Genomic DNA, 25,226 nt, shown 5'->3' on the forward strand with positions numbered 1-25,226 from the left:
TCTCCTTTTGTCTCAAACTCATTCTCCTCTTATGAAGTTGAACTTCATAATCATCAGGAACATATGCAACCCTGATCAATGCAACCATCTTCCAAGTGGTCACTGGATTCTTCTTCTCCTTCACCCTATCATCTTGAGTGAAATCCCACCACGTAAGGTGCTAGTCCCTTCAACTTGGACTTAGCAATCTTAACTCTCTGACTTTCAGGTATGTCTTCACATTCAAAGAAGCTTGTGAGGGCATCAATCCAATCCACAACAGCATCTGGATTCAAGTTTCCATCATAGGAAGGTTGGTCCATCCTAACATCCATGGTCCTTCTCTCCATGGCCTTCAGGGTCTTCACAAGTAGCCTTTGATCAGTAGGCACTTCTTCTTCATTACCCAGCTCAAGGGGTTCCTCATCACTTCCCTCTTCAACAACATCAGAGTTTCCACCACTTTTCTTACGAAGTTCCCCATTAAGTCTATCAACCTCTTTCTGCAAGGAATCAATCTTGTGAACCAAGTTTTTATCCTTAAAAAACTTCACTATTTGTGCATTGGTCATCTTTGAAGACAACTCACCCTCATCTTCTTCCCCTGACATGGCTAAACTGAAACAATCCTTCTCCTAAGGATCACACTTGCTCTGATACCAATTGATGTAGAGGTATGGTTCAAACAACTTGAAAATGCTCCAAGTTACTCACTTGCTCAACCAAACAACAAACCCTCCTTTTAAGGATTCACTCCAACCAAGCCTCACACCTTTAAGAGTATCAATTCAACATCCCATATCACCTATTTTCATCCCCATAACCCCACAAAGGGAAAATATGCAAAGGTTATCAAAGTTTGGTTTCAAACCCCACAGGCAAATGTGCTCAAAATGACTCAAATTGCTCACAACCCCTCCAAATGGTTTGATAGGCCTACAAAGGCTCAAGACAAGTTCAATAGGTTCCTACAAACTCAAATGATGCCAAATAACCCTCTGATTTGGTTGTTCAAGCCCCAAAAGTCACAAAGTGCAATTTGGCTCTTTAGACCTAGTAGCCCTCAAAACTCACTTTTTGTCTTCCCACCCAAAACTCCAAAGGACAGGCCATTATTATTTGATTTTGTTGATCACCAATCTAGGACAACACTTTCTACCAAAGGACAGGTTCTGGAACCTCCTGCAAGTACCATTACTAATGAATCCTCATCTATGGCTAGAAGGGTTAATTTAAGCACTTAACAAAGGAACTACCCCCCAAACCTGCAACTCCACCTAACCAACTGTTGGAGCACCTTGGGGTATCCAAATTATCACCAAATACCAAGTTATAGCTTTTGGTTTGCATTAAAACTAATGTTATGGGGATTGTTCATGAATTTTATTCAATTCCCACAACCAGTCACATAGAGATGCTTGGCCAAATTTAACAAAATCTCACCCAAACTGCATCCTTTCGGTCTGAAACCTTTTGAATCTTAAAATACACTCCCCAATCCTCCATCTAACCAAGAATCAGATTTTTCCCATGGTTAAAATGGTAGGAATGAGGAAAGGAAGTAAAAACCCTAGCCTAGGGCACTTTCACAGGTTGCAGAGGTTTGCAGCGTCTTTTCTCCCTTAATACTTCACTTCAGAACCTCCCCCTTGGCTCAAATGAAAGGTAACTCAACCACCTATCTTCCCATGAAAAGATTTTTCACATTGGAGGCCGTACAAATCTGCACCAAGCGAGTTTGCAGCAAAATTACAACAAAAATGCAGATTTTATTGATTTCTAATAGCAATTTTTACAATTTTCACCCACAACCCCCACACGAGTTTGTTGAGGCATTTTATAGTTTTCCTAACATGTTCAAACCGATTGGAGATGGTTATGAACGTTGGGCAACCAATTACAACAACTTTTTGAAAAGTTGCTTTACAAATTGACAACTTTTGTCAATTTTTGACAATTTTTGCATTTTGCTTTTCAAACTAATTTTATCATCAACCTAGGGACCTAAGCACATTGAAATGGATATAAATAGACCAAAACAACCTTGACTCCCTAATTCTACTCATCCTAAGTCCCTTTGACCATAGGGTTTATAATGCACCCTAGGCCACTAGGCCTTACAAAATGGACAATTAGGACCTTATTACAAAACAAAACATAAACAAAGGATTCTTTGATCCTTCCCAACACCTTGCTATCAAAAACATGAAGTGTTCAATCAAGAAATTATGAAATTGAGGCTTGTGCCCCTGCACCAGTACTGCTCAGATTAGTGCTGATTGCAACCAGGAGGTGGTTGCCTTATCACATTTGACAGATGGACATGATGTTGATTACAAATCAGCCTTGGATAGAGACTTGGCTATCAGTATGGCCAAGGAGTACATAAGGAGAGAAGTCAGTACTGATTGGTTTTCCTTTACTCGTTCTCCTCTTCACGCAGCTGGGTCTCAACCACATTGTCGTGACGATTTCTCTAGTGCCTTTAGTAGCTCTACCGTCATAGAAGTTGAGCATTACGATGACACTTGGGTAGAGTATATTTAGTATGGGGCTGATGGGCCTTGTATGCTGATTGTGCTTGTTGCTGTGAATTTTTCACACAACAATTTGCATTGTGTGACTCCTAGTACAGAGAGACAGTTATGGAACCCTAGTGCTGGTTTAGGATTCTCAGAGGAGTCGGCTAGTGCATCACATTATGGTTACATCATGTGGGATGCATTTTGTTTTACATTCAGCCCACCTACGAAGGACTTGATGATGCATCAATGTGGATTGGCTCCGAGATTATACCATCCTTGGTGGGATGGGTATTCACTATCTTTAGTACATGGAATCAACTGCAAGTTGGTGGGGGACTACTTGCAGAATTAGCACATCCATGGCAGTTTAGCAAAGGATGGAGATAGTTGTGGTGATGCAGATACCTTAAGTTATTCCTATCTCCACAGAGCAAATGGATGTGAGTTTGGTTTGCATTGGGACCTGAGTAGCGACAGGATTAGCACAACGATTTGGATGAGTCCCATTCCTTGGCTTCACCACTTCTGGCATGGTGAAGTTGAAACCATTATCTAGTAGCGAAAAATGGTTGGTGACGTGAGGGACATTACACAACACTTCCCTTGGGATCTTGGTGGAGTGGTGTGTTTTTTGTTGCTGAGATTGCTTGGGGACAAGCTATTTTAGGAAGAGCGGACTGTAATGTCCCCATTTTCGTAAGCATCAGTTTTCAGAGGATTAGCCTATTTCCTGACCCTCATAGGCTAATGGAGTTGTTCAGAGGGTCCAGTTTGGGCATCATTGAGCTTTGTAGGTGGTAGTTGTCGGCCTTAACTTCTCTAGATTTTTCTTATGTTTTGAGGCTAGGTTATTTAGAGGTTTTTGGCTATGTTTTGAGGTACTTACTATTTATAGTAAGTCAATGCTACATTAGAGACCCACCTTACTATTTTTAGTAAAGCAGTTGGATGCATAATGGGAACAATGGTTGACCTCCAGGTTCAGATGAGACAAAGAGATTATGAGTAATCAATGAGATATTAAAATTATAATGGCATTTAATGATATATTTATTAGTGATTACATTATAAGGTTATTATTTAATTTGTAAAATGTCATTAAGAGTGGGGCCATTATAGCATTAAGTGACTTTATAAAATGACAATATAAAGTCATTTTAATTAATAAAGCTCTCCAACTTTTTTGAGAAGCTACTTCATAAGGAGAAATTAAAGGTAAAGGATGTTTTATCCCACATTGCTAAAAGTACAAGCATTCACCGACTTAAGAAGCTATATAAGAAAGGCTATCCTTTCATTTGAGAGTAGTTATGAGAACTAGATATCGAAACTATTTCTCCTTGGTTGCTGGAAATGAGTGATTGGATATTCTATGGACGAAACCCTTGGAATTAGTGAAGGCTAGACGGAAACCCATTCCTTCAAGATTGGTGGATTCATACGGAGTCCACATTTGGACTTAATGGTAGGATTTTTTGAAATCAAATAAGCAGTTTGAAGAAGACTATCCTTCAGTCCAAAATATGAATGTTGGAAGTGATTTGTTCATGGAGAAAATCGCAAGTCATGAAGCCCCAACACAGTCTCATCTCTAGCTATGTGCGACAAAATCTCCGCTCTCTTGGGCTCTTTCTCCTTAGCACTCCTAGCTAGGTAGTCATCAATGTCGTCAATAGGTTGTACCTCTATTATTTGTTTACTTTTCTCCATACTTCTCATCAGCCATTCAGGAATAGCGGCCATCTCCGTACCATTATCGAGATATATTTCTCGATCAAGTCCTCTCAATGCCGAGATAACATCATCATTATCATCAAGATTATTCTTGGTCCAATCATATACCTCATTTCCCAAACTAACTTCCAAAAGGACAGTAGGGGATCTCGACTGATCATCATTCTCATTAGGATGTGCAGATGTCGCTGTGGCATGAAATTCCTGAGTATTCCCTGGTAGTATCACTGTGTTGGAACACTGCTGAGTCTCCTTGTTCTGTTCTGTTACTTCAATCACTTCGATTGATGAGACACTGAGATGGGGTGAAAGAATGATAAGTGGAGGAATGATAGTCTTCTGTTTCTTCTTCACCTCCTCAATCTTCTTCCCTCTGGCCTTGACTTCGCCTGGCATGTTCTTCCTTCTATTGGGAGCTTGACTCTTCGTCTGCATGAATCCTGACATCACTAATTGTCCTCTGATCAACCTCAGAAGTAGACTCTAACGGCTTCATCCTTTCATAAGTGAAGGGAACACCCATATCAACTAACTTATTCATCTGCATATCTACCCATGTACGGGAGAAACTCAAGACCTCTCTCATCAATACATGTAGGTCAATCTCTTCTGACTCTGACCAATTAGGCAATAGGATTGCCTTCTTCATTTCACTCTCATACTGTGGGTGCTTATGATCTCTGTCATCTAACACTTGATCAGAAATGAGGAAAAGTCCACACTTCCTCATAAAATCCACTGACATTCTGGACCACATTCTTCTCTTCACACTCATCCATTAGGTTGGCCCAATAATCTTCTATGTCAACTTTGTGGATGAACTTCTCTCCCTTGATCCTTTCGACTTTCTTGTTTGGATCAAATCTTTCTCTTTTCTTTTATGTAGCAAATCGATAGAATGCAAGCTCCTCACTCGCAGTGCTGGCGGCTATGGCGGACTGGCAAACCTCTAATGTCTCCCCAACTGAAATAGGGAATGCCATGCTTGTCTTGTGCTTCTCTCTCTGATTGATATCGAACTCTAGAAGCTATCTCACCACTTCCAACAAGATCATTCCGTCGGTCGGATACCTAGGAAGTATGTAGGGTTCAAATTGAAACCCCTGAATCCTAAGGTATGTGAAAGTGGGAAACTGAATATACCACGATCCATGTTTTTCTATTAACTCTGTTGCCTCCTTGGACGATCTTCTGTGGATTCCGCCCTGCAGCATCCATGTGATATACATAGTGAATGCATCATTCACTCTCTTATAGTCTTCAATTCTATACATGCTCAGCTGGGGGTAGCATTCGTGACTCTTGAATTGTCCTTGCCCATTCCCGACTTCACCTTTGCATATCAATCCTCTGTATGAAACAAACCGTGCAAGCAGGTATACCAAAGAAGAAGTCATGGCGAATGACTTGGACTGCTCTACGTTCCTCAGCTGTCCAGATTGTCACTTATAATCTTAGACCAATTTACTAATGTTCCTCTAAGACAATCCTGGATGAAGTAGAACATCCATCCATCGAATATCGTTCCCTGCAGTATCCCCATCACTCTGTTGAGTAGGAATATCAAATCACTATACTCCTCCTTGAAGTCTACGCACATGAGTGTCTTGGGAGCCTTGGAACTATGAGACCTAGGCTCAATCATCCTCTTTCATACACCCATCTTCTTTGTGTATCTTTCTTCATATTCATCCTTGGTCACATCCTTCATGTCTATTCCACGTGGAATCCCGAACACTTCTGCAATAGCATCCTTAGCAAGGTAGGCAATGACAACGCCCTTAGGAGTCTTGATCATTCTCGTGAGCGGATCGTAACATCGTGCACACTCCAGGATAAGCTCACTGCACTGTATGGACTGTGGAAATCCAGCGGCATGAAAAATACCACTCTTCATAATGTTTGCATATGCTGGGGAAAGAACCTGATCTCCGACTCCGAACATCTGCTGTTGCATCTGGTCGAAGTCTAGGTAATGCATGTTTGTATCTATGATCTCCTTCCATCTAGATGAAATCTTAAGCTCTGGATAAAATCCAGTCTCCAGCATCTTCAATAGTTCTTTCCTTTCCTTATATCCAGACTTCGACATCGCGCTTGTACGAAGCTTGAAGTTACACTTAGGAAAATAAATAATGCTCTTAATAAAATTCCCGACTTTCAAAAGATTTTAGCTAATTAGAGCATGGAGTCAGGAGAATAATCCATACACTTGGTAAATTTTGACAATTAGATTCAAAGTGTGACAACGCTAGGGTATGGAAACCCTCTACAAAATTCATTGATACCTCCTTATGCTTAGAAAATATACAAGCTAAAATGCAAAGGAGTATACTGGATTAATGATGACTAAGGAAAGGTGTGAAAAGTTGTGTTTTCACACAATGTATGTCTGAAGACACCTTCTGTAGTCAACAATGGAGGAGGTCAACAATTCTGAAGACAACCTGAAAATCAGACTTTTATAACATGTTGCAATCTTCAAGAATGTGTATAAACTCGATAAAAATCAGTTTTAATGATGAAACAATCATATTCAGGAATGTAAGTGTCGCTGGTAAAAAATAAATTTCTGAGGACAAGTCTGAGAATTGATTACTTCAGACTTACCAGCACCTTACAAAGTAGCTAAAAATCCCTGAAAATGATGGAAAATAGCTAAGGATTCAGCTCCAAGCAAAATCGCCAAAGTGGTTAGGTGGCTGGAAATGAAAATTTCTGAGGACAACTGCCTAACAATGGAGTTTTTAGACCTGCAACAGCGATAAAATGGTCTAAAAATGCACATAAAACTCCACAAAACACTTCCAAATGCAAATCGCCTAGGTCGGAATTGGCTGGGCAAAGAAAATTGAAGTCTGAAAATTAATGGGCAGCCATTAATGGAGGTCAAATCTGAAGACAAACCTCAGATCTGAAGTGAATCAGCAAGCTGGGAATGATGACAGCCACCAAATATGCATGAAAATCACCAAAATGTGGCACCAAACCTCTCCAAAACCAAAATCGAAATTTCTCCAACTATAGCGCCATTTTTAAAATTCTGAAAATGTCATTAATGGCAGCTTGGATCTGCAACAATGGAGGTCGAACAACAAGCAAAAAATGGAGGAGAAAATCGCCAACTTTCCAAACACAAAAATCGCCACCTTTCACCAAAAATCGCCAAGTTTGAAAAAATCGCCAAACTTGGAAAAATCGAAAATCTAGAAATGCTCTTCAATGGTAGCAAGGGAATGGATCAGCAAGTTGGAAAAAAAAAATGGAAAAAGAATCCTCAACCCAACACTTCACTTTAACACTTTGCCAAAATTCGCCAATAAGGGAGAAAAATCGCCTTTCATGGAGACACTTGGCAGATTTAATAATAAAATAATGCTGGAAAACTCCTCTCTTATACTTGCTTTTACCTCTCACTTGGAAAACACTTGCTTAAATACTTGTTTGGTAAAAAAAATAACTTGCTTCTAGAAGGTTTAAATATTAAATGTTTATTGCAAGTTATTTAATTTTTGCTTTTAAAATTGTAAATAATCATTAATCATCATTTAAAAACAATTAAATGGGGCTCACTTATTAAATATTTCGATTTAAGTCCAAATTGAGCCTCCAGGGGAAAATCGACTTTAGTTGGGATTAAAAAATCCCTTTAAAAATCATTAAAGTGTCAAAAATTTCCCCATAAGGGAAAAGCGATCCTAGCTTGGATAAAAATCCATGCTCAAATTTCATAAAAATGCACATAAAACACTCTAGGGGAAAATCGATGGCAGTCTGGACACAAAATCCACAGTCCAAATTCACTTTACTTGCAAAAAAACTCCTTGTTGTAAAATCGACCTCTGTCTGGATGAAAATCCGTACTTAAAACTCATCAAAATGCTCTCAGTGGAAAATCGACTTGGGTCTGGAGTGAGAGTCTACACAAAAATCCGCACTAACTCGCCATAAAACATCTTGGTGGAAAATCGACCCAAGCATGGAATCATCCTCAACGTTGTCCGCACTATAGTCCGCACTCCAGTCTGCATTCCTGGTGGAAAATCGATGGCAGTCTGGAAAAATCTTGACACTTAGCCAAATTTTAGCACTACCAGGGGAAAATCGACCCAGGTATGGATAAACAGTGGTGGAAAATCATAGCCAGTATGGATTTTAGGGGAAACCCATGTGTAGTGTGGATTTTGAGTGGGGGAAAAGGGTGGGTAGTCTGGACTATGAGGGGAAAAGCACCTCTAGCATGGAATTTGACTCTCTAACCCTTGGAATATGGATTTCCCTTAGGAATTTGACAATTTAACCACTTTAAATCACTTAGAAACTTCAAATTTAGACTGGACTTAGGCAAATTTTCCAAAATATTGAGCGAAATGCTAGGAAAATATTGGGATAAAGTGCGAAATCAACCTAAATAATACCTTAGGAGTGAGAAAACAACTCCAAAAGGTCTGGGAATACCCTGGCACTTTAAAATCACTGGTGCGCGTGTTTAAAAACACGTTAACGCTCAAAAGGTCAACACTTCGACAAAATTTAGGATCATTAAAATATCAACGTTTGCAACTTGATCCTATAACCTCAAAAACCTTAGACGACACTAGGCATGATCAAAACTCCGAGACTTGAGCACGGGAAACGCAAAATTGCCCACTAAGAAGCCAAAACCCTAACCTAACAACGCAGAAAGCAGGAAAAGAGGGGGTCCCCATTAGCAATGGGGCGATGTGTGAAAAGGTCACAACAGGCACCAACCTAAGTTTGAGCACCAACTAAAAAATACACTGAAATCTGAAGCATAACTTCACTAGTTCTCTTTAAACCATTATCACTTGGATCACCAGCTCAAACAATATACTCTCTTGCACAATAACAAAGTCTCCTTATCAAACTTGTTTCAATACAATCATCACACATCACACATGCAGCTTCTTCAGAAATCTTCAACTCAAAAGAAAACACATCCTCTATAGATTCTCATTCACAACTCACATTCTTGTTTGTTCAAACACTAATATCTCCAACAGACCCGAACCAAAAATAAAATAGAAAAAATACAACCATTCTGCAGCTGCCAAATCATCAAAAACAGAAAACTTCAGCGCCCACAATACATGACTTATTCACCAGAAAAAGCATTTTCAACCTAACCTTTAATGAGAGACATTAAAATTTTATTGACTCTGCCATCTTGATAATATATGCAATAGTAATAAATTACTGTGGTTGCTTATGTTCATCCATATATGACGATGTCGAGCTGTCGTTTAAATTCCTTCCACTCTTCATTGAACTGCTTAGAGCATATGAATCACCCACGACTCAATTAGTGGCCCAGAAAAACAAAAGCAATGCCAAGAGACTTCGACTCTTCATATATTCTCACCCTTCCATCAATCTCCAATTTAAGGAATCGTAAACTAATATTATGCTAGCCAAACATATACTCAATATCAAGTCTTCCTTAAGAATACCATAGCCGACATGAAATCCAACTTTCAATAACGAAAAGGCCTAATATTGAATCAATAATAAAAAGGCCTAATATTGAATCCATAACATATGCTTAATAAAATTCCATAACGTATGCTTAAAATAGTGCCATATGCTCCACACCCGTAAATACGAATTCTCTGATTTTATTAACTCGCATACCTTGAATGGTCTCTGACAGCTATAAATCAGGAGTCTGCAGGGAGAAGTGCGCTATTAATGGTCATTTCTATACTGCTTCGTTTACACAAAAAAAAAACATTCGTGAAGCGTCCAGTTCGTGAGATATAGCTAGAACATTTAAAATTTTAATGACATTAGTTTGTAAGTGACATGGCATTGTGACTTGGCACAAAAAGCCAACAAGCAGATGAAGTTTACACACAGCCAGCTCAAACCGACATCCAAGAAATTCAAACACATAGCGAAATAGCTCAACCAGACAACTAGGTAGCTCAAGCAAGTAGGCAAGTAGCTCAAGCAGGTAGGCAAGTAGCTCAAGCAGACAACTAGGTAGCCCATTTCAATTTTCCATTACAAGTAATCCTCCAGAAAATGTACAACCTTAACTGTCATCTTTGACATCAATGACAAAATATGAAACACATCAGACCTGCAGAAATCCTTTGACAGCTTTCTCTCACACATAACAACCATTCCATACATGGAGTTGGAATATTTCAGATTACATGCTCTAATACCATGTTATTTTTTCGGAACATAATAAGCAGATTCTGCACTCAGAACATAAACCTCAAAACTAGGTAGCTCAAAACATGAAAACTTCAATCAAAACAATAATATCAGAATATGCTAATCGACAAACCCATACTGCTGAAATTATGAACAGAAAATACATAGCATTGAACTCTCAAACTTGCAATCGTCTTCTCATTAAATCTGTAAAGAAGTACTCTGCACTAGCCAAAAAATGGAATAAATATAATGGTCACATCCCTGCCTTTCATTTATAAATGAAAAAACTGAAAGTGGATTCTACCCTGTAAACTGGAAGTTTTGTAACTTATGCGCCTTTAGCTGAAAAGAGAAATGCGCCTTTAGCTGAAAAGAGAAATACAGCTAAAGATGGTGCCTAGCTACAGCTGGACTAAAATAGTAAAAAGAAAAAAGAAAAAAGATGAAGTCTAATTCTAAATCTGGAACAGTAGTCTAATTCTAGAAGAGGTTTGAGGCTGGCACATACATGATAGAGGTTTGCTCCCTCTCCTACATAACTGGTTGTTACTCTCAAAAAAGATTAGTGCTACATCCTGTCCATGCTGAGCACTCTGCTGCACACAGATCTGGATCTGCTTCTGTCACTGTTGTGCAATCACTGCAAGAAAACTATGAGCAACTCAAGTTAGATACTTTAACAGAATGCATAAATAACACTGACTTGTATAAGCATTGGTTGAGTTGGGAAAAGTACCTAGGCAATGCTTGTAATTAAACAGCAGTTTGTTATTTCAAGTCTTTGGTTTAAAAGGTATTCAGATAAAAAGCTTTAATAGATATGTTGATTATCTTATGATTTTATCTGCTAATTTAGATATAGTGGGATGGTGAATCCTGAAACAAACTCTGGTTGTTGGTTGCTTTCTTTTAGACATTCTGAGTTTTCACAGTTTCTATTTTCATGAAAATTGGAAGATAGCTGAACATGTCAAATCTTTGTCATTGTCCTGGACTTCTTTGGTATCTTGTTTCTTTTCAGTAGCTGAGAAGTTTGAAAAAAAATAGCAATGCATTTAGCCTATTGGTGTGAATAGGAACAAGCTAAATTAGATTTAATAGAATTTAGGCTTTTGGTGAACCTGCACAACAAAATGAATCTAATGTAATATATAGTTGTGGAAATGTGCAATTGGAATGTAGGGTGCAGTGGCAGCGTATAGTTTTTAATTATATGCTAAAGCTTGGATGTTTCATGTACTTATAATTAAGATAGATGGTTGAGAATTCTGTTTGAGGTTAAATCCTTGTGAATTTTTTTTTGAGTTCATATAAGCAGAGGAATATCCAGAGTTTAACTGCTGCTCAACTAGACAATCTCAAGGCACATGCATGGTTATTATCTCCTCCATGCCAGCCATATACACGGCAAGGTGCACACTTCTACCCATTGTCAAATAAGTTGGCTATTGATCACATCACAGTTTATTGAGGTGCTTAAATAAAAGTTAGAATATTTTAGCCATTCACATATTTAATTAATATTAGTGATCTCGTCTTTGAGTATTTTTTAGCTGTGTATGAATTTGAGACTCTTCTGGGTGAAACTGCGTAGAGATGAAAAGTATTGGCTATCTAGCTGATTGTGGATTCTATATTTTAGGCTTACAGAAAGATGCTGAAGATGCTCGTGCATATTCTTTCTTGAAGATAATTGAACTTATTCCATCAATGTTGTACCCTCCAACTAAGCTGTTTGTGGAGAATGTAGTTGGTTTTGAGGTGAGTAATGTGAGTTATTTGTTCAATTTACACCTTACAACAATAAAAAATTTGTTTGCATGCCTTCATTGTCATGGGGCTTCTTATGCAGTCCTCGATAACACACAAGCAGTTGATGGAGGTTTTAGTGAAAACTGGGTTCACTACGCAAGAATTCATCTTGAGTCCTCTTCAGTTTGGTGTACCATATTCCCGTCCTCGTTACTTCTGCCTTGTAAGTTGATTTATTTCCAAGTCCATTTTGTTTGTTTCTGATTTAATAGTTGATACAAATTAGGTAAGTTTCATCTAAAACAGCTTTGTTGGATGCCAAGTTTGATAGCTGAGATTGCGAACTTGAACTCAACCTAAATAATCTCAGTTTTGAAACATAAGTATTCTTACATCTAGATCTTAGGTACATGTTTTAGGCATGCTATATTTTTTTCTTCACAATAGGTCTCAAATACATAGCAATAAAATTTATACCGTTCTGATTAATATAGCATCACATTATGTCTACACATAACAATGTTTGAGGAACTTCGATAAATGGTGAAAGTTGTGGGTGCCATGGATGTCTCACTGTTTATCTACTTATAGAGGAAATAGCTAATTGTTTAAGGCATCTGAAAGAAAAAAACTCTTACGTTATAGGTGCACAGCCCGGACCAGTATCATTAAGGTCATATTTGATTAATTGAAATGAGTCAGGTATAGGGATATTCTAATGATGTCTAAAGGCAATCTCATGATGGTATCATCTACGACCACTAGAAAAGAGGCAAGGTTGTTCATGATGCCTTGGACTTGCTTTCAGAGTTGCTGATGTTCTAACCAGCATAGTTCCTCTGGGTTTGTCTACCATTACTTCTGCATGAGTTTTGTGAGGAGATATCACTGAGAAGAAGTATTGGCAATTCCATAGGGGAACATATTGCAGTTTTTGAACTGGTTGTTGCCTTGCCGTTCTCAATTATTACAAATTCTGTGTTTATAAGGATATATCATATATGACAACCTTTTCCACACAAGATATTTCTTGACCTTGGGATGCGAAGGACATGCAGATTATGGGAACATCTCTTCTAAATATCTCCTATGACATCAACATGGTCATCTTGCTTGGGTAGGCTTACTCAAGCAACAACAAAATTCTATGGCCGAAACCATTTGCAGTCAATTACATCCCTAGAAAGATGTCCCACATGCAACCGTTGGCAATATGTTGAATCCTTGGGTGGTAACTGAGGAATAAAGATTGATTTCTAATTCTAATTTTGAGCTCAACAGCTAAGGTGTACTCACAGAAGTAGAAATTAACCAAAGAAAAGGATACACGGGTATCAACCTCTACCTCTTTTCAGTTATTGGATGGTTTAAGCTACCAAAAAATTGTGCAGTAGAATGTTTTCCCGAATCAGTCTCTTGCATTAACAAGGATGTTCAATCAGTCTCTTGCATTAACAAGGATGTTCTGTGCATTGATGTCCTACGTAAAGGGGAAGGCCATTCTCACGCTGCATTATTCAAGGAATGAATAGGCCACAACATAAGCTCTCCACACTAAACAAATAATTACAAGGAATGTAGAAATGAGTAAGAAAGATCCAGCAACCCCACAACAAGAAGGATAGAAGTACAAGAAACTAAAGAATGTGGATAATGATATCAGACAAAGTAGTCGTGTCATCCCAAATAATTTCTAATGATAATTGTCAAAAATGGTAGAGCAAATTAAATTTCTCTTCAAGAGGCAAAATTGGCTTCACAAATATTCCAGAAAGCATAGACATTCCGTAGAGTATGCAACACCAATTTTTTTAAAGGTCCCATGGGTGAGCAAGAGGGATTTCCTATAATTTGGAACCCAAGTAAGTGCAACCTTCTCTCCAACCAAATTCTCATGTTGAATGTAACAAATGAATTATATTGCCTAGAATTCAACTTGGCCAATATTGTATCTTAAGTTTATGTTCCATAATCTAGACTTCAGCATGACAAAATCTGCAAATAGTAAGACTGGAGGCTAATCTGTAAACCTTTCTTGGATTGAACAATGCCAGAATCTTATTGTGGACCAACATCATCTCAATTCATATCTTGCTAATGGCAGCTTTCTATGGTGCAACTACATGAAAGGTAGAGGACATGTGGCTTGAAAGTGAGAAGTTCGGATCATCTACTACTATGTTATGAATGCTTAAGTTATCTCAAGTCTACACCATGAAATTTGAGACACCATATTGACAATTGGGAAACCATTTTATGAGTCTATTAGGAGTTGGCCAAAATAAAATCTTGATGAGGAGAGAGCCAAAGAGGTATGAACAAGCCAAGGGTATACAAATAAGAAAGTAGAAATCCTTATACAAAGTGATTTATAGAACTCAATACATGGTGTGAAGAATGTAGGAGTTAGTATCTTCCTTGTGCTAGATTGTGTAAAGAATTTTTTGATATCATTAATATGTAAAAGGAGTTAACAAACTCCAATATTCCCTTGAGAGGAAGGTGCTAATTATCAAAAGCAGCTAATGCATTTCCAGTGTTTTCTAATTGGAGAATAAGTATTCATGTGACGACAAATAGATGGAAAAATTATTACACATGCATTGTATTCCCTTTTTAATGCAATTTACAAAATAGTAATAACCTAAAATGATAATTTTAGGACAATTGATACATCCAAATAAAACTTAATTGGAAAGATTTTCTCCTCAAAACTTTATCTGAGGGTTACATGGAGAACAACCTGAGACAGGAAGGGAGGTGCCATTAATCAAGAGTCCTTGATGATAACTTACTTTAAGAGAAATAATTTCAAATTTATAATGCTTTGAGAGAAGATGGAATGAAGAAAGCTGCTGTCTTCAAGAGGCCTGCGATGAAGCAAATATTGGAGCTGAAATTGATGACTCTCTTTGAAAACATATCTTGGAAAGAAGGGCAGTGCTCTTCTAAACAATGATAAACAAAAGGAAAATGGCGCCAAAAATGTCCAATGAAAATAATTTCCTAAAGTAATGTGGAAATGAAAAATTGCCATAATCACCAAATGTCTAGTTGCAATCTTGATCTCTACAAAAGATGAAACAATCTTTTGTTATGAGTTGAATTGAAGAAATAGTTAGTATTATATTTGTGAATTGAAGAAATAGTTAGTATTATATTTGGAATGTTATGAGTTGAATTTAGACTACACACAAAAATGTTTGACGAAATGCTTATGTTACGTAATTGGTGAAAGTGCAAAACATTGGTTAAAATTTCTAGGGTGGCCATTTCAAAGATTTAGAGGAAAAGGAAGATTGATGCCATTAATGTCAATTTGAAGATTTATAGAAAGGGAGAGATCATTTGTAAGAGTACAGAATGTCGCTTTGCAATTGATGTCAAAGGTGGAGACTAATTTAAGGAAGTGTTTGAGAGTTTGTTTGCTGTTTGAATCTTCCTTGGCTGTTCGTACCATCCTTGCAGCTGGTTGTACCATTCTGGGGTGTGGTGTTGAGTTTCTTTGGCTTCCAGTTGGAGTTTTTCATTGTTTGTTTGGCTTGGGAGTTTTTCAAAGATTTATAGGAAAAGGGAGGTTGATGCCATTAATGTCAGTTTGAAGATTTATAGAAAGGGAGAGATTATTTGTAAGAGTACAGAATGTCGCTTTGCAATTGATGTCAAAGGTGGAGACCGATTTAAGGAAGTGTTTGAGAGTTTGTTTGCTGTTTGAATCTTCCTTGGCTGTTCGTACCATCCTTGCAGCTGGTTGTACCATTCGGGGGTGTGGTGTTGAGTTTCTTTGGCTTCCAGTTGGAGTTTTTCATTGTTTGTTTGGCTTGGGAGTGGCACCTAGGGTTCTTGTTGCATTGTATTATGTTTGTAATGCATTTGTAATGCCATTTCATGAATTGGGTTGCTCATATTTTTGAGATATATTGTATCTACAGTTCTGAAATTAAATTTTAGTTAATTCAGCTTTGTGAGTTTTCAAAAGGTTGTAAATTTTTGAGTTATTTAATTGCTACAAGTATTTTGATTATTTGTATTCTTCTTTCCTCAATAAACAATTGCAAAACACAAACACAAACCGGAAGAATAAAAACAAGGCAGAACAGGGCTGCATATTACAGTGGTGTTAGAGAAGTCTATCTTGTCATCCTGAAGGGTTTAGCATTATTGTGCAGTGATATGTTAGGGCTTGACCAGCAAACTTACACACATCATTACAACACTTGTAGGGACAGATCTAATATTAATTTGGTTGCAGAAGAATAGAGGGCAATAGAGGAACAAAATACAAGCAATATGGGTGATAGAAATCCAAGAGATCCATGAGAAAAACGTTTTTTTGAACTTATTCAATGCCTTGGTTAGAGGGCAGCAGGCTGTAGAATAGAGAGCACAAGAACAAAATCGGCAATTGGGTCTTTTGACAAAATTAATGTCTAGGAAGTTGGGAGTAAATATTGGTGCAAATAATGCAAATAATGCCAATAATGGAGGCAACCGTGGTAACAGTGGTTAGAGGGCAGCAGGCTGTAGAATAGAGAGCACAAGAACAAAATCGACGATTGGGTCTTTTGAAAAAGTTAATATCTAGGAAGTTAAGAGTAAATATTGGTGCAAATACTGCCTATAATGCAAATAATAGAGGCAACAGTGGTCAAGGAGAGAACTTGATTCACATTGGAAATGCAAATCAGTGAACCAGAACAATAACTTCTAGGCCTCTTATGCTTACCTTTCTACATAGGGCTCAACCATAAGTTGATAATGAGCCCCAAATAACATATTTATAGGATCAGTTTAGACATGATTGGGAGAGTGGAGGTCTAGAGTTCTAGGCTGCCATCTCAATGAGAGATTATATTGATGTGAGAATGAAGCATAGGCCCCGTATAGGTAGCATACAAAATTATGATCTGCATAAAAAGGTTGTCAAGTTAACCTGAAATGTACTGCCCTACTCGTTGCAATTTTTTTTTACAACTCTGCTGTTGGTATTACCTCAAACAGTTTGCTAACATTCAATGAAGGTCTGGTTTTTTGTCACTGACGTTTAGTTGAACATGGTGCGTTTGGTGTTTATATTGCTTGCATTCAACATTCAACAATGGAACAACTAACTGATAAAATAGTTTTTAGACAATGAACAAGATAGACCATATGTATACATTTGTCCCAAATATCAACAAGTTCATTTAAACTAATTCTAGGAGAAATGATCAATCACTATCGAATCATTAGTACTTCATTCACCAAGTATCTAATTCGAACTTGACATTATTGCAGGTTATACATTCTATCAGCTCCCACAGTAAATAAAAATAACTCAAGAAAGGGACAACAGCACGAGGAACCTGTGTATCAATGCAGTCCACAGCTCACCCTCAAAACCCACGTCCAGCTCCCAGCAATTAACTTCAGTCTAGACGGCAGCAATCAGGAGTTTCTATGGCTTCCCAAGAGACAGTTACATACTCCATACCCGTACCCAATTGAATTGCTCAGCCATCCCTGTTAGTCGCCGCTTGAGTGTTGATGATGAAAGGTGAAGGAATGCTGACGGGATGCTATTCTGGACTGATATTGACCTCCTGAATAACCCAGTTACTATGTCCTGTTTACCAAGACTCAAATACTTCCCAGCCGCTATCTATTTCCACTGTCTAACACACATTCGGCTCTTATTCCCAGCAAAGTCTCCACAGTCATAAGTATTCTGCAATGCCCCTGTGAATACAATATCAATTTGTTTTTTAATTCCCCAGACCTGGTCTTGCATTGGTGTGGAAAATGATGCAAGAGAGGGTGTTCGCCCTCCAATGCCAAGAAGATTTCCAGATTTTCTCCAGAACTCAGACTTCAAGATAACACAATTCCCAAGATGTCCCAAATCTTCATTAAATGCTCTATTTATGACTTCAGCTGGGCACATTTCCCAAGACACCATAAATGTGGGATAAAAGAAAGATATAATAAAATATTATTATCCCTTATGTCTCCCAAAAAGAAAGGGACTTTTAATTTTTCCCATTTAACTATAGTCCCAGCATTAAATAAATCATTAAAGTTAAATATTTAAATTTAACTTTAGGAACTTTTAATTATTTGCCCAGATAATTAATGACCCATTAATTTTGCAGTCCTGGTGAAGTATAAAATGAACCAAAATATTATCAACCAAAATTGCTTGAAAATTTACCAGGCAATGAGCCCACATTGACTTACTATAAATAGTAAGTTTCTTGAAAACCTGTCAAATCACCACTGATTGGCTTGCAACTGAAATTGCCTAGGCCAAAACCATCAACGATCCCGGTAAAGTCCTGATTAGCCCCCCGGACCATGGCAAAAAGGGCTAATGACAATTCACCTCACGTTTGCTAAAAAGGGGACATTGCATAACCCTTGTTATGATTATTCGGGGAAGTCTATAACTCAAGCTTGGGTTTAAAAGGTAGTTACTTATTTCTAGCTCAATCCTATGCCAGAGGAAGCCATTAAGTATGCACCTATACATTTGGATGACATTCCTCATGAGTGGGGGCACCATGGGATGATTACCATTGGACATGATAAGATTACCTTTGATGTAGAGTTTATAGAGAGATTGATTGAGAGGTTTGATAAGAAAGATCTTGAATTGCATTTCAAGGAATTGGTGCAGCTGAAGTAGTGGGGTTTTGTAGACACATATGTAGCTGATTTTCAAAGACTTGGAATGCTGGTTACAAACATTTCAGAGAGGAGACTCATGGTACTATTTATGGATGGCGTGACAGATCCTTCGAGAGGTTGGGTTAAAGATCTCAATCCACGTACCTTGTAGGAAGAGATCAAGAAGGATAGGAGCATGGAGGCGGCCTCTACTACTAGAAGCAAATTTCAATTAAAAGGATTCCCTCAAAAGATAGACTAGGACAAGAAACAATTTAATAGAGAATAACTTCAGCCACATGATGATACAAACATGTCTGATAGTTAGCAACTTAATGACCTTCGAAGGAAGAAATTGTGCTTCCATTGTAGAGAACATTGGGACCCATCTCACAAGTGTAGTGTGAAGGCAAAAGTGAAGTAGTTGGAGTACTTTTTAGCTGAAGAATCTGCATAGAAATAATCAGTACAACGATTAGATTTAAAGAGCAGTAATGGGGAAAGCTCATTGAAAGTAGAGCAAAAGAGTGATGGTACCATTGCTTAACTTTCTAGTGTTTAGAAGCCAATCACCCTTAAGGTAAGGGTAGTGTTACAGGGACAACAAATCATTACTCTTATCAATACAGTTGCCACTAATAACTTCATTGATGAGGGCTTTGTGGCTAGGGGAAGCTTACAAACAAAGGAGCATGATGGTTTCAAGGTTACGATAGTTGATGGGTACAAACACTCTTATACTCGTAAGACTTTTAATTTGAGTATATAGTTCGGTGATCATGAATTGAAGGATGAATTAATATTGGGGACATTGATGTGGTATTAGGGATTCATTGGATGTTATCCGCTCTAGATTTCTCTTTCAATTTGTAGAAAATGGGGATGAAGTTTGAGTCTAATGGAAAAAAGATAGCTCTCAGGGGACTATTAGAGGGAGGTCTAATAGTTGTATCCTTTAAGAGGATGGAACAATTGATTAGGCATGATCAGGTATAGTGGCCAACATGATGTCTTATCATGCCTATAGTAGCAAATCAGCAAAAGAATAACTACCATCTTGATATTCAAAAGTTGCTTTTAAAGCATAACAAGGTGTTTGGGAGTATTCCTCATGGAGTTCCACCATAGAGAGGAATAGAGCATGTCATAGAGTTGGAGGAGGGTGCCAAAGTAGTGATTACTATGCCATACAAACATCTTAAGAGACATAAGAATGAGATAAAGAAAGCAATTAAGGAGTTACTGGAGATGGGGCACACTAGACCTAGCAAAAGTTCATTCACATTAGCATTGGTTTTAGTGAAGAAAAGAGATTGAACTATGCAGATGTGTATTGATTACAAGGCACTAGATAAGAAGACAATAAAAAATAGCTATCCTATTCTCAAGATAGATGAGTTGATTGATGAGCTGCACAAAGCTTGCTATTTTTCAAAGACAGATTTGAGATTCGGGCTACCATCAGATTTAGATGAGGAGAGAGGATATAGAAAATATTGTATTCAGACGCCACTTTGGACACTTTGATTTTTTGGTGATGCCGTTTGGTTTGACAATTGCACCAACTTTTTTCTAGAGTTGCACAAATTAGGTATTTAGGAAACAATTGAGGAAATTTGTGATGATAATTTTTGATGACATCCTAATTTTCAATAAGACTTGGGAAGAGCACATGAGGCATCTTGAGGAGGTCTTGAGTATATTGGAGAGCGAGTCTCTTTATTGTAAGGAGCTCTAATGTGACTTTGGTATGACAAAGCTTCTCTACCTAGGACACATCATTGGTGTAGAGGAGGTGAGAGTTGATTCTGAGAAGATCAAGGCTATTGTTGAATGGCTAAATCTACGAATCTCACTCAAGGGATTATTTGGTTTGTACGGGTTTTATAGGAGGTTTGTTAAAGGTTTTTCACAAACAACAACTCTCCTTATAAACTTGACAAAGAAGGGAGCTTTTGAGGAGTCCGATTCAACACAAAAGTATTTTGAGCACTTCAAATAGTTGATGTCTACATGTCCTATGTTTGCAATACCAGATTTCTCCAAAACCTTTTGAGTTGATTTGTGATGCCTCTGGAGAGGGGATTGTCTATTTTGATGCAAGAGAAGCACCTCATAGCATTTTAGAGCAATAAACTAAGAGTTGCTCAAAGGAGCTACTCTATCTATCATAGGAAGATGTTGGCCATCATGAATGCCTTGGCCAATTTCAGACCTTACCTAGTAAAGGGTAATTCATTATCAAAATGGACCAAAACAACATTAAGTACTTCATGAACCAAAAGGATCTTAATGACAGGCATTAGAATTGGGCTAGTATACTACTGGCATATGATTTTGACATTTTATATGTCAAGGAATAAAAGAATGTAGTTGCTTATGCACTACATTGATCCTTTGGTTTCGTTGGCAATTCTTCTCAATTACCTTCATTGTTCTCTTTGTTCTCTCAGTTGAAGGGATCTTCTCATTGATCCTTTATCGCTTTTTGACTGCTTGGAATTCATGTTTAGTTTTTATTAGGCTGTATGGGCATTAATTCTTGGGGTTACTTCTAGTGGTGTCATGTTCTTCCTCTTCCCACTAGTTTCTTTCCTCGTAATGTTGCAGTAATTGTTGTCTTCACTGCTCTTGATCCTTCTCTGCCTAAAGGTCTTGAATGATGATGAAGTGACGTGCGATAAGCCTTGGCAATTTTTGCAATAGACAATGAACTTCTTCATTGAGGGTAAGACTGTCTAAGATGGCGTCTTGAGGGAGCTCTCTTGTGAGAGCTTCCCTCTGAACGCATTCCCTTAATGAGATGTCCCACAAATTTATCACATCTTGTATAAGTTGGTCTTCTTGTTGTTTGTTGGTTTGTGCTGGTTCATCAATAGGTTGTCCCTTTAGATTGTGATGATTGTCGTCCATGAGTTGTACCATGCCAGAGTTCGAATCAACGATGCCAAATGTTTACTTGCATACTCTACTTGATAGATTTACAAAGTAAACAAAATGAGCAAAATACAAAATGAAACCCTATTAAATAATTGAGAACATATTCCAAAAATATATGGCTTTATTCATGATCTCATAAGGATGGTCCCCAACTACATGTACAACAAGAAATATATAGGCAGGACGTTGGCTGAGAATGCCAACCATTGTGGACTAATCATAATTACATTTTAATCTATTTTATTATTTACTAAGTACAGTTATACTTTTTTTTTACTTTGAAATATTGGTTTTTTTCTTTAGAATACGGAGGCAAAACTTGTATACATTTTACTTATCCATAATTTGCTATGTATTTTTTGTTTAACCTTTGTATAGAGATTGGTGTTATTTCATGATTATCCAATGCCTTGATAACTTCTGTACATGTTGTAATGAAGGATTACTTTTAGAGTCTAGTATACTGTCGTCATCCCAAACAATCTTAAACTAGAAAGCTCAACTTTAATGCAAGCAATTAAAATCAATTTCCTGAGCAACAATTAAGTTTCCAGTAAAGATAATTGTATCAATTTGTTCAAGAAGAATTCTATTTACATCAATGAGACTCAAATGGCTTATGGGACCACAAAGGAGGAAGAAGATTCTGCATCTTGCACTCAATAATAACTCACTGATTTATGGTATAAATTATGTCTTCAAATTAATTATTAAATATTGCATAAATTTTATCTCTACTTTGAAATATTGATTTTGAGCTGAAGGATGAGTAGTCAAAACTTGTATGCATTTTACTTGCTATCCATAATTTGCTATATATTTTGTAGATGGCTTGGTGATGCTTCATTCAATGGTCTGACAGATTTAATGCATGATTTGATCTTGGTTTCATTTGACTGCTATTAAATATCAGTGGATGTTAATATAATTTCTTTGTTTCTAGTCTCTCTGTTGTGGCTCATATTAGTACGGCTGACCTTTCATATCCAATAGTGATATTTCTTAAAAATTACTGCAAAGCAATCTTCAAGATTGCATGAACATCTATCAAATGTTTGGAATTAAGTACAGGAGTCTGAGAAAATGAAGTGACAAGTTATAGCATACCAATGCCATATTCCTGTCCACTGTCTTGTAGTAGTTTTTGTTAGACTTATCCTATATGTGATTTGATTGGAATTTTCTTTCAAAATCAAAGTTATATCGAGTTAGCTAAACATCAAACATGCTATTTGAGCATTTTGTCTTTGAGCCGTGTAAGATGGTATGGATATGCTGTTGGATGTTGTGTTGCATCATAGCGAGTTTGTAGATCCTATTTTAGCAATTATTATATAATAATCTGTAATGTATGTTGTATACGTATCCTTCTTAACTTAGGTAGTGTATCTGATATAAGATATGAAAGTGGGATATTTAAAAGAATTTTTATGTACTTTGAGAATTTAGAACATCATCAGTAGAAGAATCTTAATATCATACCATTTGGTATTTATTTGAATTTTATTCTATGTTCATATTTTTTGCCAGGCTAAAAAAATGCCGTTGTCATTTCCAAGGCCAGAATTCAATGGAAAGTTGGTCTCAAGTATCTGGCCACTTATTACAGGAAGAGGAGATACTTTAACTGATTCTCATGTATCTCTGAATGCTATAAATGAGAATGAGGTGGAATTGGATAGTCATGCTCTATGCAGACCCATCAAGGATTTTCTTGAATTTGATAGTTCCAGAAATAATGGCTCTAGTTGCATAGAAATGGATTCCTCAAGAACTTTTTGTGAAAACATTACTACTGTGGAAGTTGGTAATGATTTTAAAGACTACTGTACTAAACAAGGATTTTCTGAGATAGGTGAAAAAGAGATACTAGTTCATTCAAGCAAATTTTGCAGTCCAGAAGACTATGACTACAATGGGGCAACTGCTGAAAATGGCTCTTATATATCAAACAAAATCAAAGACAACAATATGAGTTCCAAGTGGGATCAATACAGGATACCAGTGAGCTTGATTGAAAGATGGGGCGATGCCATGGGTATCCTTTGGAAGCTTTCTAGAACAACATTATATTAGCTTTGCGACTTATTTCTATAATGTAGTGTGCTGTACTTTATTCCCTTACTAGTTAGCTAGCAATATACCATTGTATCCTTTCAAAATTCCTTAATGATAAAGACATTGTTTTTCCTGACTCAACACGTTGTTGTTGTTTTACTAAAAGCTATAGCCGCTATGTCAAGGGTACTGGTTCATTTCTTGCAACTGCCAAGGTGAAAGTAAGTTTGTGGAGAATCACATGGTGTACGCTATAAGCAATCTACTGCATTTGTTAATTACGATGATATTTAGGAGAAATGATGTCTCACCAATTCTTTGGACAAAATTATAAGTTACTTTTTGCTTACATATTGCTTAGACAAAATTTAAAGTTTCTTTTTACTTACATACTCTTTCTGTATAGTATTGTCAAAGTTAAGAATACTGATTATAACAAGTTTTTCTCTCTTAACAGTAACATTTTTAATAAAATCCTTTTTGTTGTCATTGCTATCATTTTTATTTTTGAAAATACTAATTGTGTACATTTGTTATCTTAGTAGCTAGACTGCTAATTTTTTAAGACTTGCAAAAGCACATATTTTGAGAACTGAGATCTCTTTGTGTGAACCAACAAATTAAATTGCGACTATGTTAGGAAAGGCAGCTAGTTAGTGGTTTATGTAGGGAAACCATGTGGCTTCATTTAATATCAATCTACCATTTTAAATGAAGAAAACTATTCAATTTATAGCAAGTTTGTTTTCAATATTTGAGGCCTATTTAAGTCATCGAGTAGGAGATATGATTCGGATTCATGAATAATGTGACTCCAATTTAGTGTTGTAATATTTTTTACAGAAATGAAATAAGTCTAGACTACAAAGAAGCTACATATAAAGCAAATAACTACCTAATTCAAGAAATTGAAGTCTTCTAGGCAAGAAATTATAAATGAACAAAACACTATCTTAGTCATCAACAATGAGCCCTCATAAAACGCAATGAGGTTTGATTTTATAGAGAACACATGAGGATATGAGAATGACAATGCAATGTCGTAGATTGTTAAACTTACGAAGATACAAATTTTGTTTATTTTTCTAATTTGTGAAACAATACTAAAACTAAAACAGTAAACTGAAATTGGAACTAAATCTTGATCACAGAAGTGGCTGAAAATCACAAATCAAACTCTCATATTGCTGACATACATCTCCACGTGCATCATAATTAGCAAATTTGAATAGTATGTGTCAAGTTACTTCAAATATGATTGTTGATTTGTGTTTGATTACACATGGATAGTATATATAAAACTCTAGGATGCCAAATATGCTCATATCTGAATTAGAAAAATCAAATAGCAATAGGGAAACCTTTGTAACTAATTTTATTTCAATTACAACTATTACGAACGATTAC

At 36.9% G+C, this 25,226-nt stretch overlaps 1 protein-coding gene across 3 annotated transcripts in view; it reads left to right on the forward strand.

Annotated features, from left to right (window-relative positions):
* LOC131028311 (tRNA (cytosine(38)-C(5))-methyltransferase 2) overlaps positions 1-25,226 on the forward strand; it is a 156,744-nt gene that overhangs the window by 31,949 nt on the left and 99,569 nt on the right. For 2 of the 3 annotated variants that reach the window (XM_057958564.2, XM_057958567.2), the window contains exons 3-7: positions 11,743-11,836; positions 12,067-12,185; positions 12,277-12,399; positions 23,292-23,799; positions 23,940-24,040. In XM_057958564.2, coding sequence (XP_057814547.2) covers positions 11,743-11,836; positions 12,067-12,185; positions 12,277-12,399; positions 23,292-23,799; positions 23,940-24,040 — 945 coding nt within the window. The remainder of the gene's footprint in view (positions 1-11,742; positions 11,837-12,066; positions 12,186-12,276; positions 12,400-23,291; positions 23,800-23,939; positions 24,041-25,226) is intronic. The other variant, XM_057958566.2, reaches the window with a different exon arrangement.

This window comes from Cryptomeria japonica, chromosome 7, assembly GCF_030272615.1.
Source record: "Cryptomeria japonica chromosome 7, Sugi_1.0, whole genome shotgun sequence".
Lineage (NCBI taxonomy): Eukaryota > Viridiplantae > Streptophyta > Pinopsida > Cupressales > Cupressaceae > Cryptomeria > Cryptomeria japonica.